The 19,367-nt window shown below is 41.4% G+C and overlaps 2 protein-coding genes across 10 annotated transcripts in view; both read right to left on the bottom strand.

The window, feature by feature from the left end:
• Positions 1-293: 293 nt before the first annotated feature.
• ZNF639 (zinc finger protein 639) lies at positions 294-8,199 on the bottom strand. Of its 4 annotated transcripts, none has more exons than XM_063339597.1 (6): positions 8,113-8,199; positions 6,877-6,977; positions 6,412-6,479; positions 5,729-5,836; positions 4,741-4,884; positions 294-4,469 (listed from the first exon to the last, which is right to left on the bottom strand). In XM_063339597.1, the coding sequence occupies exons 3-6, from the start codon at positions 6,467-6,469 to the stop codon at positions 3,322-3,324; spliced, it is 1,458 nt and encodes a 485-aa protein (XP_063195667.1). In that variant the 5' UTR covers positions 6,470-6,479; positions 6,877-6,977; positions 8,113-8,199; the 3' UTR covers positions 294-3,321. The 4 variants fall into 4 exon arrangements, with proteins under 4 accessions (XP_063195667.1, XP_063195670.1, XP_063195668.1 ...); XM_063339600.1 differs by having other exon boundaries at positions 4,747-4,884; XM_063339598.1 differs by having other exon boundaries at positions 6,877-7,011; positions 8,113-8,182.
• Positions 8,200-13,945: 5,746 nt separating this feature from the next.
• The window catches only part of PIK3CA (phosphatidylinositol-4,5-bisphosphate 3-kinase catalytic subunit alpha), a 43,636-nt gene continuing 38,214 nt past the window's right edge, over positions 13,946-19,367 (bottom strand). For 2 of the 6 annotated variants that reach the window (XM_063339593.1, XM_063339594.1), the window contains exon 21: positions 13,946-18,439. In XM_063339593.1, the coding sequence (XP_063195663.1) occupies positions 18,169-18,439 (271 nt within the window). In that variant the 3' untranslated portion in view covers positions 13,946-18,168. The other 4 variants (XR_010071727.1, XR_010071728.1, XR_010071729.1 and 1 more) reach the window with 4 other exon arrangements.

Raw genomic sequence — 19,367 nt, 5'->3', positions numbered from 1 at the left:
GGGGGCGGCCGCCATCTTCAGCGAGGGCAGAGGAGGAGCGGCTGCTCGTGAAATGGAGACCGGGAAACAGCCCCCTGGGCCCCGGGGAGGGGAGGTGGGGAAGGCTCTCCGCAGGCCCTGCGAGGGGGATCAGAAACAATGGCAACACTCCACAGCCGGCCAAGAGCATGGTTTATAGAATCGTATAGAATCATAGAACAGTTTGGGGTGGAAGGGACCTTTAAAAGGTCATCTAGTCCAACCCGCCTTTTAATCAGAGTCCACTTAAACAACAAACGCCAAGGACTCAGGAGTTCAAAAGCACCAAATAGTTTATAGGTTTGATACAGCACCGTGAAAGAGCGTAGGAAAATGAGGACAACCGTGGACAATGAAAATCAGTGACACTTAATAAGCATTACAGAGAACACACTATTTGAGAATTACTAACCCGTTGCATTTTAAGTTCTTGCAATAATTTTGTTCTTAAGACAACAAAGTCATTCATATAAAAAAAAGCTGAAATACATGACGCGCATCTATCCAAAAGGCTCGGGGGGAGTCTGAAAAGCAAAGAATCAAATACAAATTGCTCCCAAATACAAAATACTTCCCAAACCTATCTCGTGATTTTGGGTAGCTTCTAGTTAGTGTTCCTGAAGCAGACGATCCTTGCAGGTATCTGTGTAATGAGTAAATGAGTTTGATACACTTATTGTCTTGGTGAAAAAAAAAATAAGTAATATTGGCATAGTTCAATGAATACAGATCCTTCCTCTCGTTCCAGACAGATGACTTGCTCCAGCGACAGGGTTAAAAGGCGACTGAAGTCTCTGGCAGTGTCGGAGCAGCTGCATTCACGTGCTCTCTCCCAGTTCACCTCGGAGCAGCAATGTCAGTGCACTGACCTTCCCCGTACACGCTTCACGTAAATAAACCAAACTCTTCTCTTCCTTCAATGGGAACAACACACTGTCCTTGACGCACGCAGTCATTCCTTGAGGCCTTCCAACTTCTAGACAGGCTCCACTCATTACCTATTTTTTTCTACTACTTAATACCTTACTTGTTTCAGCATGCTCATCATGTGGACGCCAATATCCTACTTGTGTTCCTGCTAAGGCAAAATGAGAACAGCTACTCCTGTACATTTCCATTTACTTTCTGATGGATACTAAAACGAAAATACTAACATTAGTCCCTTATTTATAAAATCCAACCTAAGCCAAACTGGAATATATTCCTCATTAGGGTCACCATGGGGCACATTTTAGTTAGAAATTATTTGGCTTCATAACATTCCTACGGGGTATTCTTTTCATTCCCGGTTTAGAGATCAGAAATAACACAAGTCAAAGCGAGACAAAGGCTTTCAGGAGTCAACAAGCAAGTTTTCTGTATCACAGGGCTCCGTGCTTTGACAGGAGACCAGCTTCCCTGTACAGGACACAATGCTGTTCTACACAAACATACACACTTCTTAAGCCCACTTACTTATTTTTTGGGGTTCTTTTGAATGTCCTTTTTCCACCTCTTGTCACTGTCCCCTGGAACAGCTTTCTCTCCAGAGCTCAGCTGTGCCGTTCCACCTGCGTGTCGTCACCAAGGGTTTTAAGAAAACCAGCATTCCCCCCTCTCAGTTATACCCATATGAGCAAAATTAACTTTACATATATAAAATGACTCTTATTAGTGCTTTGTTAACTATATCATTGCTACCATTTTAAGCCAGCCAGGATGAATGTTTTCAAAATAGGAAACCAGCGGTTCTACTACAGACATTCATTCTCTATACAACGGACTAATAAAATGCAGTCAGGACACCATCAGGTTGCCCTTTTCAATAAAAGATTTAGTATTAAACCAGCATTTCAAAATCACAAAAATGGTCTCGCCTCCTACAAAGAAATGTACGCTAACTGGTTGACTATATTCAGCCAATTTTGATCCTTAACTTTAAAAGTCAAATGCAAAGACCCTTGCATGCCTTGAAGCTGGTAACACCAAATCCCACTGATCAAGAAATGTTTTATACACTAATTATATCTATACAAAGCTTGCATTAGACAATCTTACATTACAAATTTACAATCAATGCAGAAAGAAATGTACACTCCACCACTAATTTATGGGTAATTTCAGCCTGGTAACTATCACAATCTAAATGACCTCACCCTTATTTTTATCTGTTCAAGGATCCACTCAGAAATACAGATACAGAATGAATCATAAAAATTCACTTCTAACGATTATAATGGTAGGACAGCACTAATCTGAAGAGATGTGTGAAATCATTTGAAAGTGATAACATTTTAGTAGTTTTAAGCCAGCATGTAGGAGAAGTTTGAAATTTAGAGAATTAAAATAGCTGTCCTCAAATTAGTAGCGGTGGGAAGCTAATTATAAATATACAGACTTATAATAATATAATTATAAACTAATAGAAGCTTGCTCTAAATGAGGCTGGTGACATACATCATTTCAGCGAGAGCTAAATTAGGGTTTCAGATACGAAAGTAACGCTCTTTGTACATTTTCAGCTGGATCACTCTGCAAATTCCCTTACAATTATCCCTAAAATGTGTCCCAATCCACAAAAAAGTAGTATGTGTTTCCTTGGTGCATTAAAAGATAGGAACCGAAGGTAAATAAAGGAGACAAAAATCATGTGGGAGGTCTGTAGTAAATGCGTGGAAGAGAAGATTGTTGGACAGTCCCACAGACAGGAGCTGAAATTAAACACTGAACAAAGAAAATGAACGATGAGGTTGGAATGTATCCCAAGAGAAAAAAAGGACAATTTTAAAAGCTTATCAAGCATACACGGTGGGAAATGCAAGCTGGTATGTGAATTTGGAGACGTCCATGCCTGGGAATTTTTGGAACACCTTTATCTTTGGCAGGCTGGTGCAATTCGCTAAACATCAGCGCCATGACCTGCTGCCACAGAGGGTAACACGAGCTGGATATACAGTTCGATCAGTATGGCATTACTTCAGCATGGAACTAGATGTTGGCTTTTTCCTTTTTAAACTTGAGAGCTGCTCTCGTACATCAGACGTGAAAGCGCGGGGTGACCATCAGAACTGCTATCACAACATGCAACTACTCCCACCATCCCTCCCCCCAGAATCGGATCCATCACACTGTAAATGTGATTATTCCTACTGAAACCCCTAGGAAAGGAAATTCACAACACCAAGCTGTTATACATGCTTTGCTGATATAAAGAGAAAAACATTAGAATTGTATAATTGCTGTTAAAATCGTATTTAATATCACCTTTTAGTGACTGGAGATTAATTCCATTTCTAACAAATTGATTACAGGGAATGAAAGTAATCAAGCCGTCTCATGTATCTGAAGATGACTTAAAAGATCTTTTTCATTTCCAAACCTCATTAAGCAATCGGTACATTTATGAGGCAAGTCTGCTGAGTGCCTGAAATCCAAATGAGTTTTAAGGTCTTCAATCTGTCCTGTTGAATATTCACAGTACTGACACAAATAAATCCCTTCAGATAAATGAGAGCTTAAATGCTTGCAATACTCCAACATACCTGAAAAGCCCTTCCCACAGTCATCACAAACATGAGGGAATATTTTGGTGTGTTCAATCGCTACGTGCCTGTTGACATTTGTATGCAGCCTGCTCCTAAAGCCGCACACTTGGCACACAAAGAAGTTTTTGCATTTGTCAAAACTGATTTTGTTTATGAGACTGTACTGTCCGCGCTCCTTGTTATGATAGCTGTCGCTTAACTCTATCAGCCGACACGCGTGTTCGTTCACCACATGGCTATGGAGATCTTCTGGATCATTTGTTTCGTGCTCACAGAACTGACACAAATACTGCTCGTCACAGCTGTGCTCCTGGAAGTGCAGGTACAACTCGCTGCTGGAGGAGAACTGCATATCACACTGCTCACACCAGTAAAGGTGGTCGTTGAAGTGAGTGTCTGCTATGTGCTGACTCAGATTCTCAAATATCACTGTTTTGTAATCGCAGTATTTACAGATGTACGGATCCTCCTCATGTAGTTTTACGTGTTCGATGAGCTGCACTTTGCTGGAGAAGCTTTCTTTGCAAACTTTACAGACGTGAGTGTCTGTACACGTCTTATGCTTCAGGATCATGTGCTGCTTTAAATCAGAAAAGTACTTGCTATTAAACTCACAGAGCTCACACTTGTATAAGCCACTGCTGTTGGCTCTCAGCAAAGGCCATTTCTGTTGAGCCGTGATATTCAAAGCCTGGTTCTTCTCAAAGATTTTACAGGTTTCCAGAGGGATTTCCTCTAGGTCCTCAGCTTCTAGCTTCTCGGGCGACACAGTTTGTGTTTCTATATCGTGAACTTCTACAGCATTCACTTCTGTTGTAGAAATTTCTACAGTTTGAATATCAAGAGGTTTCTCCTCTTCTGTAGGGCTGTCACTGAATATAGGTGAATCACATAAGTCTCTGCACATTCCATTATTAGTACCTTTATCTGCAGGAAGAAATAGATAATAAAAACAAGAGGTTAAAAACAACCCTGCAAAACACCTGGGTCCATATTTACCTTTTCGGTTAGTTGTAGCATCTTAGAAATGCAAAAAGCAGTTATTTTCCCCCAGCCAGACTATGTATTATGGTTAACTATCAAATAAATAACGTAAACTACAAATCCTTTGCCTCTTCTGTCAGAGCAAAAGTGACATTAAAAGCCAGCAGTCAGGCTCTCCAGCTTCCCAGCACCCAAGCTGCAAATCCACATTTACCTTTACCTTTATCCTTCCTTTTAGCGTCCGTATAGTGCAAGCCCACAACGTTTGAATGGGACCCGCTCCAGTGAGAGGTCCCAGCATGCACTGGACTCCCATCATCGTCTGTGTCTAGGCTCTGCACAGCACTGTGGAATCTACCTGCGGAGAGAAGAGAAGGATCTTCTTGTCATTGTCTGTCTATCACTAGCATCGTCACGATTCTTTAACCATACATCTTAAATACTATTTACTTACTCTAGTTGCATAAATTTATTTTTATAATCACATCATAACCTACATTTAAGAAAGCAACAATAAATACCTTAGAAATTATTTCCATACATACAGAACACAACAAACAAATTCAAAATGTGGCAACTCTGACTTTAAACTTTCAGCAGAAAATAGTCAGTTGATTATAATAGAATAAAAAAAATCCTTAAATGAAAACTTGATATTTGAAAGACACGATTTAAAAAAATATTCTTAAATATTTCTGGACTTTGCATTTTAATATATAATACTTTCTACATCTTCTGGAGACTTGCTAGCTAATTTATTAGAGTGAAAAGAAAAATAAATATAACAAAAATCCACCCTCACATTTGCACTGCTAAACTTCACATACACTAGTGGATGTTTTATAAAAATATCTGTTAAGTACTTTTCCCTAAGTACAAATAGAGCTCAAGGCAATTGCTGGTAAATTCCATCTGAACTCTTAGATTATTTACATCAGCTTTACATTACCTAGCTAGCAGATGTTTAGATAAAGAATCATCATTATAAATGTTGTAAAATTGAAGGACCTTTTAGTCATCATCATTTTTTACTTTGAAAATTGGATTTCAGTTACAGGAATTAAACCTTCCACCAGTCTAAGGCGCATCAGCTCACAACAATGCTCAGAAGTCACAAGTTTGTATTATATTTACTTCTATGAATAAGTGCATGACAGGCTTAGTAAAGAATTGCAGAACAAGACGTCAACATGTAGTCTTACCTCTGTTTTCAGAAAACTTTGTATCTGGCTGTTTCATAGAACAGACGCTATAGCAGTGGTCCGAAAAAATTCCACTGTTGTCTATGTATTTGCTTGCACCTGAAGAATCTTAAAAAAAAAAAAAAAAGGCGGGGGGGAGGCTTTAATACTAAGACACTGCTGTAGCTACATACGCATTTAGTGTGCACCAAAATTCTCTTCACTGCTGCCTTTTTACTTCTTGTGCTGGGAGCATTCTGTGCTGGCCTCATAACATTCTGTTGTGATTTACAACTTTTAGCTGCTGCCCTGACATTCAGAGTCTCAGATACAATTGTTATCAAACTTTACTCCCACTGAAGACAGTGACAGAAGCACAGTTCGGCCAGTGACGAATGCTTCCGGACACCCCAGCTTTCACAAAATTCCTCCCCTTGTGTATGAGAATCCTCTTCATTTTGCAGCTTGAGCAAGTTTCCCAGTTTGCAGGGAGTACAGAACAGAACTGTTCAGACTGAAAGCAGCTGAACAGCAGAGCGGGCAGAGCATGTACTCAACACCTTCCGACCAAGACTTCTTATCCCACCCTTTATGTTACTGGTTTTCCCTATATTAGCACATGCAGTCCCTGCTCATAACAGAGTAACTATTTTGAGGAAAAAATAAGCTTACTGAAGTGCACCTAAATCAAGCTCTAGACTGACCTGAATATCGAGAGGGGTGTAGAGTCTTCCTTTTCCTCTTTTTAGGATGTTCATTCATTTTGAACAGTCTAAATTAATTGTAAAGTGAAAACATTCAAGCATTAGGCAGACTTGTTTGGATGCAGTTTATCTTTCGTTACTTTATGAAACAATACAAACGTTTTGAAAATGTCATGTTAAGCACAAGAGGGTTTTTCCTACTCCCCCTTCCTGCCCCCCAGCTCATTTTGTTACAGTTAAGATGAAACGTACACAAGAACTGAAGTCCAGTTTCATATTCCTGCCCTGGAACGAGAGAAGTTTCACCATGAAGACAGACTCCATGCACTCAGGTAACTCGGTGTAACCTACACGGCAGCTTTTCAGCACCCTGTTGCCTTTTGTCAGAGGCCAGATATTCTGAGGCGCAGCCCTTCAGGTAAAGTTTTAATGCTGAAAATACCAACAAAAGTCATGCTCTCTTACCAAAAATCCTAGACGCTTCAGTCTCAGCAGGCAGAGCAGCTAAGAAGCTGGTGGCTGGACAGCTTCCAAACGCAGCGAATACATCAGCTTGAGGTTTTCATCTACGGAGCGACAGCATTTTAAAATGCTTTAAAACTTGAGCACAAAATAAAAAAAATAAAAACCAGAGCCAGATACACAAGTGTTACAAAGAATGAAGCTATGGAAATTGAAGCTAAAAAACAACATTAAAAATTTGATATTAACTTCGATTTGGAGTTATCAAAATTAATAAGGTAGACGCATTAGAGTGTTTGTTTTCCTTTCGTCCCAGGTTAGCTGGCTTTCACTGCACTTGGCAGCTTCTGACAACAGAAAAACAGATGGAGACGACACCAAAAATACTTGAGCTATATATTGACCCAAATAGTTTTGAAGAAGGGCTGCAAACACGGGATCTGCTGTGGTCTACCGTAACACCAGAGCGCTTATGGGCCCAGGGAGTTCTAAAGCCAATGCTATCAAGAGGTGACAGCAGGAAAAAAGGTCCCATTCCAGGTAAACGCTGTCCTCATGAGATGAAATTTGCCTGAATTAAAGTTTTATTTCCAGGGGAGAATAACATGGAAAAAACAGGGGTTTTGATACTATATCATAGTCTAGGAACGTCAAATACCCTCCTCGCTTTTCCCGAGTGGGAGGGGAGAGCCCGCAGCACCCCGATAACGAGCTTCATCCCCGTTAAGGCGGCTCGGCCTTTTCCCCGCGGATGGGCCCACGGGACAGCAGCGCCCGTTACTCCTCTCCGGCGGCTTTCCCCGGCACATCTCTCGTGGAGACGGGCTCGTGAAGGCCATAAACCGCGAGATCCCCGGAGCTCCCGCCGAGCCGGCGGCGGCCCGCGCGGAGGCCGGAGCGGGAAGGGCGGGCGGGAGCGCGGCGGAGGCGGCCCCGAGATCAGGCTGCAGGCTCCGGAGGCGGCGGGGAGCGGGCCCGGGATCGCCGCGGGCCCGGCCCCGCCTCAGCGCCGGCCGCAGCGTGAGTCAGTCGCCGCTGGCTCGGCGCGGGACGGGCCCCTCGCCTCAGGGCGGCGGGTTCGCGCCTCAAATGGCGGCGGGGCCGGGACTAAGATGGGGGCGGGCGCGGGGCCGCGCCCGGCGGGGCGAAAGGCGGGAGGGAGGCGGGTCGCCGGCGGGGCCACCGGGCTCCCGGGGGTGCGGGCGAGGCCGGGGCCGCTCCCCTCCCGCCGGGACTCACCTTCCGCTCCGCGCCCGGCCACCGACCCCCGGCCGCCACCGCCGCCGCCCCCGGACGCGGCGCTCCCCGCGGGGGAAGGGGCGGGGCCAGCGGCGGGGCAGGGCGCCCCCTGGGGGCCGCGGCGGCGCCTCTCAGCCCGCCCGTCCGTCGCCATAGCAACCGCGGGCTCCGAAATTAATTTATCCTTTAATTTAACACACCAAACTCTCATCCTACCGCTCACGCTCCAGCCCGTTTTCATACAGGGCAACGCGTCTCGGGGAGGGCAGGCGGTGCCAGCGCCCCACGGAGGGGCCTGTTCTACACACGACAGTTGGACGCCCAAGCGCCAGCCTCAGGCCGCTCAAATTCACTGGGCCTCGACACAGCAGCTGTGCCTTAAGGCTGTTATATAGGAGAATCAATACATAGACACTATAAATAAGGGCTGGAGGGTCTAAATAAGCAACTTCCCCCTTTTCACAATGTTCCAAGTTTATAATCGCAAAAGAATCCCCCTTCCCCTCCCCCCCCTCACTTCATCTCACTTTTTTTTTTAATGCCACAATAATGAGCAATAAGTTCTATTTCCCCACAGAGCAGAGTATCTCAAACAGCATCTTATTATTTTGAAAAACAAGCCATTTCTTTTGAAGCCTCAAGGGAGGCCATTCTCTGATGGACTTAACACAGATCCCAGCCTTTTACCAGGTGTTTCATTAATTGAGCTCTTCTGCTCCGGCTTGGCCTGAAGTTACCTCACTTCAAGATCAAGCTTTCAATTAGCAGAGAATCCACCACATCCCTAGTGTTGTTGCTCCAGTGATCAGTAAAAATAAGTAAATACATAAATTATACTCCGCTTACTGATCAAACATGATCCTGGTGTCCCAGCTGAGTTTGTTCCCCGGTGTCGATTCCAGCCGCAGGAGCTGAGGTTTCTGCAGGACAGCTTGTGTTTTAAGTTCTCATAAATTGGCTATCCACCCAAAGGGGTGATGCCCACGTATTTCTCCCTCTAGTCACCAAAACGTTTTCCATGTGAATATTCAAAAAAACCCAAAAAAACCCAAACAAAAACAATCAAAAAAAGCACTTTCCCCAGTTCCCAGCGGAGGGCAGTAATGAGAACTTAAAATCCGTTATTTGCCAAGGGAAAGTAAAAAAAAAAAAAACCAAAAAAAACCCCAACCAAACCCAAACAACCCAAAAGCAAAGCTTTGCTTTGAATTCAGCCCTGCTCAGTGAGACAATCTCAGGCTGACCAAAGCACAAAACACCTTCTGTACCTTTTAATTTGGTTTCTTCTCCACAGAAAGCAGCTCATCCCAGCAGCACCTATGTCAGACAGAGAGACAAGACCTGGCGTGAAAGGATAACACCGGAGGAGGAGGAGTCCCTTTGAAGATCCGTTTCAAACTCACAGGTATTACACAGTATCATCAATGCTTTAGACAGAAAAGTCTAAATGAGACTTGTTTTCTAAACCATTGCGTGCTCAGGATGTTCAGGCAGCTCCGGGTCAGATTTTAATCCCCCAGAACCAACTGTAAATAGAAAAAAGCCCCCAGGATATTCACCTTATTGTTTAAATGGGCAACACAGATGATGCTCATTTCAATTAGCAGGGATGTATCCTTACAGAAATAAGTAAACTCTTTCTTCAGTGAAAGCACTAAGTGTAGCTTATGAAATAACCTTTGCTGAAGGTACATTCATTAGTGTTTAAAAGGCCATACAGGAGGTAAACGACATATCCTGTCTAGCATCGGTATTCCTGCTTTTTTTTTTTTTTTGTTACATGGGTTCAGATTTTGGATCGAGTCTTTCCAACGGAGGCTGGAAACCAGACTGATTTCTGATCAGAAAGTCAGAAGGGCTCACTGAGATTCCCATACTAAAGCAAGTTGCCCACATTGCAAGTCATTTCTCTGTTTCACCAGCGTTATTTTGCAAGTTTTCCATAATTTTTTGATGCTTTGGGGATAGAACTACCAGAAAAAAATCACACCATGGGAATGGCAGTAAAGTCTAAATTTTGTATTTGAACAAGAAGTGACAATCTCCTTTCCCTGAACCATCCTGTGCATTTAAAACCAGGTAGCAACCACTCAGAACCATTTCATAGTTATGAGAAAAAGGTAAAACTCACCTTGTGCTGTAATAAAGAGAAGTTTAACTTGTTAGTTCAGGTTATTGAACTACCTACTTCAAAAATCACTAGCCAGAGATTCATTTGCCCTCTCCAGACTGGAGCTCAGCTTCAAAACAAGTGTAAGGATAATTATGTCCAGCTTTAATTACAGCGCTGGAACCCCGTGCAGACTGAGCCCTTGGTGGAACGCAGCCCTTTTCGAAGCTGGGCAGTGGGGATCTCAAACAGAATCGACCAGCATACAAAACACAAGGCTTACCGGGGACACAGATGTGTAGAAGTGACCTGATTAAAAACTCTGACACATCCCTTGTCTCTCCAAGAGAGTGAAATTCTCCACAAGAGAACTCAAATCCCTCCCACGATAACAGTTTGTTAGCAATTGAAGCCCAAAGGAGACCAACACATCCACAGAGGCAATTCCATTGCAGCCCCATGCTCTTATACTGCAAATACATATATATATATATATATATAATTTCCCAAAGATGTTTCTTACTCTTTCAAAATGCATATTGGATACAAAAATACAACCTAGTTTGTTTGGTTTTGTTTTTAAAATGTAGTTTTGGTAATGAAAGCATGAAGGATATTTTTAAAAAAACCAAACCAGATTGATTTAGTGGGGGCTTTAAAACCATCCAGCTGAAACAAAAACCTCTGCTCTCTTATCACAACTTTTACAGCCCACATTGGAAATAAGTTATTTATTTTGAGGTTCAACGTGTACAAGAATGAATAGCACCTACACTTAGGACTTCCCAGCTATAAATAAGGCAAATTCTATTTCTGCCCCCCTCCCAATTAACGGATGCCTGCCATTTCTATCTCCTTTCCTCCTTTATCGAAAGAAGAGCTACAACCCCAAATCACACCCCCCAGACTGAAGATGCCTCAAATTCTCACGTCAGAATTCACAAGTGTACCAATCATAGTATTTTAATTTAGTTGTTAGTATATACATTAACACTCAAAAGTGTGATAAAAAACAAAAGTAGGTTTTTTTTTTTTAATAAACAGCATGTGATACAGACTGCGAAGATAAATAAAAAGCAGACTTTTTACAGTTTCCCATGAACACGAACTACAATAAGTATCATCGGCCAAACTTTTGTTACTTGAGTAGCAGAGCAGAAGGGGAAAAAAAAAAAAGTTTTTTGTTTAAAAGAGAGTATTGCAAGACTATTCTCAGTATGACAACACATGCATCTTGCTGCATCTTAAATACTTTTTTGGCCCGTTATTATTAAAAATGTCTTGCTTTCTAACTACTTTACCACAGGACCTTTATTACAGAATGACAGACACATGGCAACCCCCCCCCCCATAGTGGTTATTTCCAAGATAATTGTCTCATTTTTTTAAAGATAATTTAAGCACTGGTGGGTGTTTATACTCTCCTTTTGATGCAGAGATGTAACTGCTAATTAGCTTCGACAGAGTGACATATAAGCATCAAGAGATTACACCCTCCTGGGCTCTATTTATCCAAAATGCCCCCAAGACCCTGGGCTGCCAGAGGAAGAGCGCTGCCAGCAGGTGGAGGGAGTTGAGCCTTCATCCCTCCCCTCTGCCCAGCACTGGGGAGGCCACACCTGGAGCCCTGGACCAGTGCCGGGCTCCCCAGTAAGAGCCACACGTGGACATACTGGAATGGGTCCAGCAAAGGGCCACGAAGATGATGGAGGGGATAGAGGGGAGGCTGAGAGAGCTGAGGTTGTGTAGGCTGGTGAGGAGAAAGCTCAAGGGGCACCTTGTCAATGTATATAAATACTTGATGGAAAGGAGTAAAGATGACAGGCAAAGCTTTCCTCACGGCTGCCCACTGAAAGGGCATCAGGCAATGAAACAGAAGAAATTTCATATAAACATTATGAAAAAAACGTTTGCTGTGGACTTCCCCCCCCCCCCCCCCCCCCCCCGGACAGACTCTAAACCCAAGTGGACGATGTCCTGGGCAACCTGCTCTAGCTGACCCTGCGGCTGGACCAGACCATCTCCAGAGGTCGCTGCCAGCCTCAAGGATTCTCTGAAAGTTCTTGCAATTGCGGTACCAGCCGCAATGACAACACTGCTTTCAAAATTTCAAGCCTGAGAACCCAGGACACCAGACTGCAGCCATACATATTTTAAATCCTTTTCTCCACCAGAGAAGTGGATTTTGATAGCGTACGTGGATATTCACAGCTGAAACTTGCAGAGGTGTGAGCGGGTAAGGGGAAAGGATGATACCATACGACCAGATGATGAATTATGCATTTATCGTCACAAGATAAGATGAAGAATTTGGACCACAGTGGCTGTAGAAAAGGAAGAAGAGGATTCATCTCTTCCTCCCTTCCTCTTCTTTCCCCTGCCCCAGATGAACCAGAAAGATGACTTTGGACAGCCTGGGGCTTCTTTGGACTTAAACCAAAGAAACAAACCAGAATGAGACTGCAGCTACGAATATCTGTGTTTTGGCTCTTATGGACCAAATTACAGCAGACATAAGATTCTTAGAAAAAACAGCATCCGCTTGAATTAGGCTTTCTGTAACTTCAGCAATACAATTAGGTCAGGTTTAACTGTAATTAATTTAACACCGGAAGAAGTTCCTAACAAAATCGATGCAGTTACATGGAACGAAACGGTTCCTAAGCCAGTTTAATAGCTACTGGGGAACTGGCACTAGAATTTCAGAAAAAGTCAAGATAGAGGAAGTGTGATTTTTGGCCTTTTTTATGCGGAAGGAATACTGCAGCACACACAGAAGTGACAGTAAGGACACTTAAACTTAACACACATTTCTGAAAATCAATAGGAACACTAGCTGCAAAGTCCAGGCAGAGCATTGCTTCAACTGATCTTCTCTTACAAATACTTTATGTTGTTCTTATGCTACAGGCATGTCCCTGTTTAGGGGAGAGGGAGGGGAAGAGGCAGGGACAGGAGGATCCATCTCCGGCCTAGAGTCAGGAGTGCTAACACAGGAAGACCTCAGCCGTTGAGGAGTCTATCCCATAAAGCTCAGAAATCAAGAATACTGACTGCACATTAACAACAACTGTTTTTCCTGAGTCTGGGTTCAACAAGTCTTTATACTACAAAAGAGTAGGAAGAGGAACCATTTAAGTGATCAAGCAAGAAGAATCCTGGAAGTCTCAAGAATGAAAGTAACTACAGACAAGATGACAGTTATTAATGGGAAATAGCTGAAAAGGCTAGTTAATAAAGACTATTTCAAAGTGAAATTGCCTAGTGTTTAATTGGGCTGCTAGTAAACACGCCTCTCACTAAGAGAGCAGCTTTCATACTGAATCATATGATTAAGTAATCTGGAACTTTACTACACATACAGTCTAATTCTGATTTCATATGCTGTTGTAAAACCAGAGTGATTCTGATTAAATTAGTGTTATATCAAGCCAGAGTGATTCTGATTAAATTAGGGTTATGTCAGCATAAAGTAAAATCAGAATTTCTCGAAGACGAGAGCACCTATAGATTTGGTTGGTGTAAGCAGATAGAAAACTTCTATATCCAGTTTCCAGTTGGCTTCCCTTCATTAATACAGATGTAAAAAACAAAATAAAACAAACAAAAAAACCCCGAAACCCACATGAACTGGAGGGGCGGTGAGCTACGCGTCATTTTGGACAGATAGAGCCTCACTCTAAACTGAGACAGCTTTCAGCACAAAAAAAAGATACAAATTCATTATTTGTATGAAACATGTATTGCAAAATTAAGTTGGGATTCAACAATCTGCAACAACATCCACAGCTATATAGTATTTTTTAAAAAAAAAAAAAAAAAACAACAACAAACAAACAAGTGTGGTTCTTCTTCCATTCAAGTAAAACTAAAACAAGATAAAGAAACGTGGAAGTTTAAAAAAGAGTCTTAGAAGCAGCAAGTTACAATTCTTTCTGTAATACCACACCATTTTCATTAACTTGAAGCATTTTAAAGATGTCAAAGACACCAACAAAATCATAATTTCAAGTGGCTTTTTGATAGTTGTTGTTTGAATGGGTCCAGCCCAGGTCTGCAACCCGTACAGACATGCAAAACAGGAGGAATTCACAATTATTATTAAGAACAGACACTGGAACATGCCAATTTTAAAATGACAAAGCAAAGAAAATACCTTCAAATTGTCAACAAACATGGGCTACTGACCACTAAAGGGCATTTAATATTTTACATAAAAAGGCAAGTTGGAAAAAAAACATCCAAAAAGAACCCTCCAAACCACCAAGAGCAGGGTCATCGCATACAAAGTTCTCTACGAGCTTGGTAATTTCTATATTGCCCTTAATACGCAGGCTTCTATCTTCTCCACAAGATGCCAAACCACTAACAATTTTGGTTTTATTTAAATGTGGGTTTTTTTTAAAAAGAATTATACTGAAAGTCTGTTTCACCTAGGAAAAATAACCTACTAATGCACCCCTTCAGGACAGAAAAGTGTGCGTATGTAAGTCAGTACAGGTGCTTTTTCTACTACCTTTAGGAAAGCAACGAATGTATTTTTAAGGAAAACTAATTGGCAGCAGCCTGTTCTGTCATTAAATCAAACACAGTTTCACAGCTGAAGAAGTTACTGTTTTTAAATTTGTGTTTCACTAAATCACCATTTCTTAATGCTTTGTAATAAAACCCACGGCCCGACCCTGGGCCAGGATTTTTGTAGTCCTACTACAGAGATGGTTAGGTTCAATTCAAGCTCCACATAAGCTACTAGTGTTTTGTGCATCCGACTCTCAGAATAAAGGGAACACTTCCAAGTCTCCAGGAGATGGGAATAATAATAAAAACAAAAAAAAATAATCCAAATTCCAAGCAATCTCTGTAAAAATCTAGAGCTCAGTTACAGGTGCTTTGACAGTCCGTAAGCAGATCTTATTTCTGATACTGAGGACGTCCTCTCCTTTACACCGATGTAAGCAAATAGTACCTCCACTATCTGCAGTGAAGTTACATCAGCACAGAACTGGCGTAACAGGATAAGGTAATTAGGGTTGAATGCTTTGAAGCTTAAAAAAAGATTATTTTTTTTTTTCCCCCCCTGAAACACTGGCAGAGTGTTTTTCAAATGCCCATCCTGGTTACTTAAGAACAACTGCTTAAAGCCCATCAGCTTCTCCTACTTTTTTTTTTCCTATATTATATTATCCCAAATATATTATGCCTGTAGTTATCCCAAATCATATTATGCCTGTATCACTGTGAAGTTTCCTTTCTTTTACTATTTGACGTTCATGCACAGCATTTAGTTGCAGTAACTTTTGGAAACAGAGCCTGATTCCTCATACCTTTCTGTTTGTGCAAAAAGGGTGCAGAACACTATGCTTGAACTGAAAGACATTTATACGCGTATTTACAGAAGTCAATGGCTGGGAAGAGGCAAAGTACAAAAGAAATTGGGCTCATAACATCCAATTTGAGTTGATCTTTTCATCCAGGCTGGAAAAGGCTGACCATCTCTTAGATAAATGAGGTAAAGCATTGTTTCAATACCAGATAAATAAGGATAATATATAGCACCTAATGTGGCATTTGTGCAACAGTTTTACTCAGTTAAATTAAGAGTTAACAGCCAACAGGGTTTCAGATTTTGTGTACTAAATGTAAATTGAAACTAAGCCACATTTTAAAGAGCTAAACCATTAGAGCGTGTTGACTGCAAAGTAATACGTACAAAGGTAATTTTGCTCTAGAAAGTACGACCAAGGTTAGCAAGAGTTAAAATATTCGTATGAACAAAAAGGAATATGTAACAGTCAATAAAAAAAAAGAGTGATGGGAAGTCTATTGGACTACTCCAAAATATTTAGTAGAACCATGGAAATAAAACTTCCCATTCCCCATACTATTCTTGGAACTTCTGTAGTTTTCACAAAAGCAGGTTTCCCCCCACGCCATCAAGTATCCACGGGTGCAGTAACGACTGCAGGATCTTGACTATCAAAGTGTCTTGAAAGACCAAAGTCTTGGCTTTACCATCCCCAAAGTCTTTCATAATGTAATTGATTGCACATTTTTAAATATATTACAAATTTGCTAAATGAAGCCAACCACTCATTACCTCATCAGTACAGCCTGCACAAGGTACAGTTTATTTATATACTTATATTCTAATCTAACACCAGCTGTCAGCGTATTTTATATTACATGTGGTATTGCACTTTTTGAGTGGCACCTCAGCGTGTGTTTGCAAGTGAAGGAGCTGAACCCCCAAAAGCCCCAGACCTTTGGAATTCACTCCAAGTGCTGCCAATCTAGCGAGTTTTAAATGCCAGGGTGAACATCACCCTCATAATCACGGGCTTCACTAATTAAAAAACCTGTTTAATAATCAGATAAACAGTCCTACCTGAAGTTGTGCATAAGGGCAATCTGAAATCCTCAGTACTCTGAACAGTTCCAAAAAGTGATGCCAATTTAATTGATTGCACGCATCATAATCGTGTTAAGAGGACAACAACTAGATTTACAAATATATTACACGCACGCACACACAAAACAGACAAAGCTATAAAATGTTTGGTAACTCCACATGCTTTGAGCTAGCCAACGTATCTGCTGTATGCTGAACTGCTTATTATTGATCATATTGAAAAAATCTAAATTGCTATTTCTGATGGATTTGTTACTGGATTAAACAGCTGCTTCCAATGGAGGAAGAAAGAGGAGAAACGGTGGACCCAAAGATTGAGGGTTTACATGTACGTTCCTTGAATAGCCAGCAAATCACTTCAGTAATGTGAAGAGTGATGCGCAAATTTTTTTTTTTTTTTTTTTCCTGAAGAGAGACTTAGGCCAAGTTCACCTCTGGCATTAGTGGGTGTATCTCCCACTACTTCAATGGTACTTGTGTCCTCTTTCACCAGGGTTGAATTTGGTCCTAGGAGTATATCTGGTCACCTTCAGTGACGTTAATGGAAACGGGAGTCTTGGACAGATAGAACTGGGCTGCAAAATTAAAAGAGTGAATATTGGACAAATCATGTAAATAAAGAATATATATTAATAATAGTTCCTATTATATAAATAGCCTTTATAAAAAAATAATCTTTCAATAATTTTAATAACTCACCTTTCTTTAGGTTCTGGAAAACATGTATGAAAAAAATCTATTCAGTTCAAGTTAGATTAAAGCAAACCTAAGATGAACACTACAACTCTCTGTTGCACGAAACCCAATTCTGACCATTCAGTTTCCAGGTTAGTCAGTTTTTGGGGATGATAGGGAGTTTCTCTGTGAAGGTATGAATTGCACCCCTAGAAATACTGAGCAGAAGAAACACCGCACTGAATGGGCCTATTTCCTACTGCTTTCAGAAACTGTGCAGATGACGGACCCAGAAATCAAAGGGTCACCTAAACCCCGTAAACGTTAATGCCTCTGAGCACATTTAAAAGGCACTGTCCTCTCACTATTGGTTTTAGATCTTTGACCTTAAAACTCCTTCCCTTCAAACTATGCTCCATTTAAATATTCGCTATCACTTGAATTCTCTTTCCACTCTTCTCAATCCAGCATAGCCTCTACCTGCTGTACCAGATCTAAGGTACTGTGTGATGGACTCTATGTTCATGCTAGCACTATTTTCTTTTCCCTTCTAATTTATCCTATCAAATGAAAAAAGGAAACATTCTTCCAAGTTTACCTTTTTGGGCTTAAGGCATAACATGAAGTTACACATCATACTAAAGCTTAATTTTTGAAGTGTACAATTTTAGTGCTATCTGAAACCCTGTTTTACATTATTTTTCGACAGTTGTCTGAACAGTTCATCTCTTTTCTTGCCATAAATTCTAATGTTGTTCGTGGTTTGTGCAATTCCTATGCAACCAGTCTTTGCTGCTAACGGGTATTAACAGTGCAGTACCCACAAAGCGGGCTATCAGTTCTTGTTTTCTTTGCTTTCATTTCAGTTCAAAGCATGTTGCTTTATTGTGTGGAAGATCCAGTCCATTTTCGTTGTCCAGCCACCATGGTGAGCATCATTCATTTGCTTCATGAAGTACTCAAGAGCTTCCTGCTCCGTTTTGTCCAATGCAAGGGTCTTTCGAATGTACGCAATATCGTCAAAGGACTGCAGTTCTGGCATTCCTGAGCCAAGCATCATGGAGAAAAGATTTATGAAGAGATTGGCATGCTGCCGAATTGCCAGATAAGCCTTATAACACATCTCTTGAAACCTGGAAGAAATAGGGAAAAAAGCTCAGTGTATTTCCCTATTAGATGTGTATTACTTCTTCACCTCCAAAACAGTTTTCAGGTAACTGGACAGTCGCCTAATAAGAACACTGTAACATTGCTGAAAAAATATCCTCACCTTCCTACTTAGGTTATCTTCATTTCTGTAAGAATCAGCAGTGGTCAGGCTAACACAACAGCCAAACCGAAGACAGGTTTTCTAGGCTTAAACCTCATTTGCAATTCAAGCAAGCATTCCACGCAAGTTTATGGGAGTTCACAGAGCCAATTTAGTCATTGCCACTGACATTTCCGATTTCAGAGCACATTTCCTGATACACTATGGCAAACAGCACTTTCCTGGTTATCATCAGAGATGAACTTCTCTCCTGTAGTTTTACGCGGGCACTACCTGTTGCTCCTGAGATACTCTGGAGAATGCACTGAAGCCAGGGGCATTTGCTGTATCACAACATTGGGTGAAAAATGCCCATTTATGCTGAAAACAATAGCTTACGTTAAGAAAAAAAAAAGGCAAAAAAGCTTCACTGCAGCATTTAGACAGACACTATAACTTTAACTCCGTCTCCACTCCCGCAACATAATGAAATTAAGATCCAAATTGAAACCTCTCAAAGACTGGATCTCTGGGATGACAGATACTAGGAATGACTACAGCAACGGAATTTATTTATTATTACTATTTTAAAGTTCTCATTTCTTAGCAGGTTCTGCACAATGTCACAAACTACACAGGCCAACTGAAGAGCTGGTATCACAGCAGCTATAGGAGAGAGAAGTATTGCTGAGTGACCAGCAAGGCTCTGATGTGCATTACACCTGACGTTTAAGAATTCTTGGGTTTTGCAGTTATGCAATCCCAAGAGGATTTTAAGTGTTAACTAAAAAAAAAAGTTTCAGATATTTAAA

This window comes from Chroicocephalus ridibundus, chromosome 6 (genome assembly GCF_963924245.1).
Source record: "Chroicocephalus ridibundus chromosome 6, bChrRid1.1, whole genome shotgun sequence".
In the NCBI taxonomy this organism is placed as follows: domain Eukaryota; kingdom Metazoa; phylum Chordata; class Aves; order Charadriiformes; family Laridae; genus Chroicocephalus; species Chroicocephalus ridibundus.
The sequence above is the reverse complement of the archived record's forward strand: the minus strand, read 5'-3'. Positions and strand labels throughout refer to the sequence as shown.

Coding starts and splice junctions, on each gene's coding strand:
- ZNF639 (XM_063339597.1), bottom strand. CDS start 6,469: ATGAATGAACATCCTAAAAAGAGGAAAAGGAAGACTCTACACCCCTCT. Junction 5,837..6,411: donor ACACCCCTCTCGATATTCAG/GTCAGTCTAGAG, acceptor TTTTTTTTTAAG/ATTCTTCAGGTGCAAGCAAA. Junction 4,885..5,728: donor AAAGTTTTCTGAAAACAGAG/GTAAGACTACAT, acceptor TTCTCTCCGCAG/GTAGATTCCACAGTGCTGTG.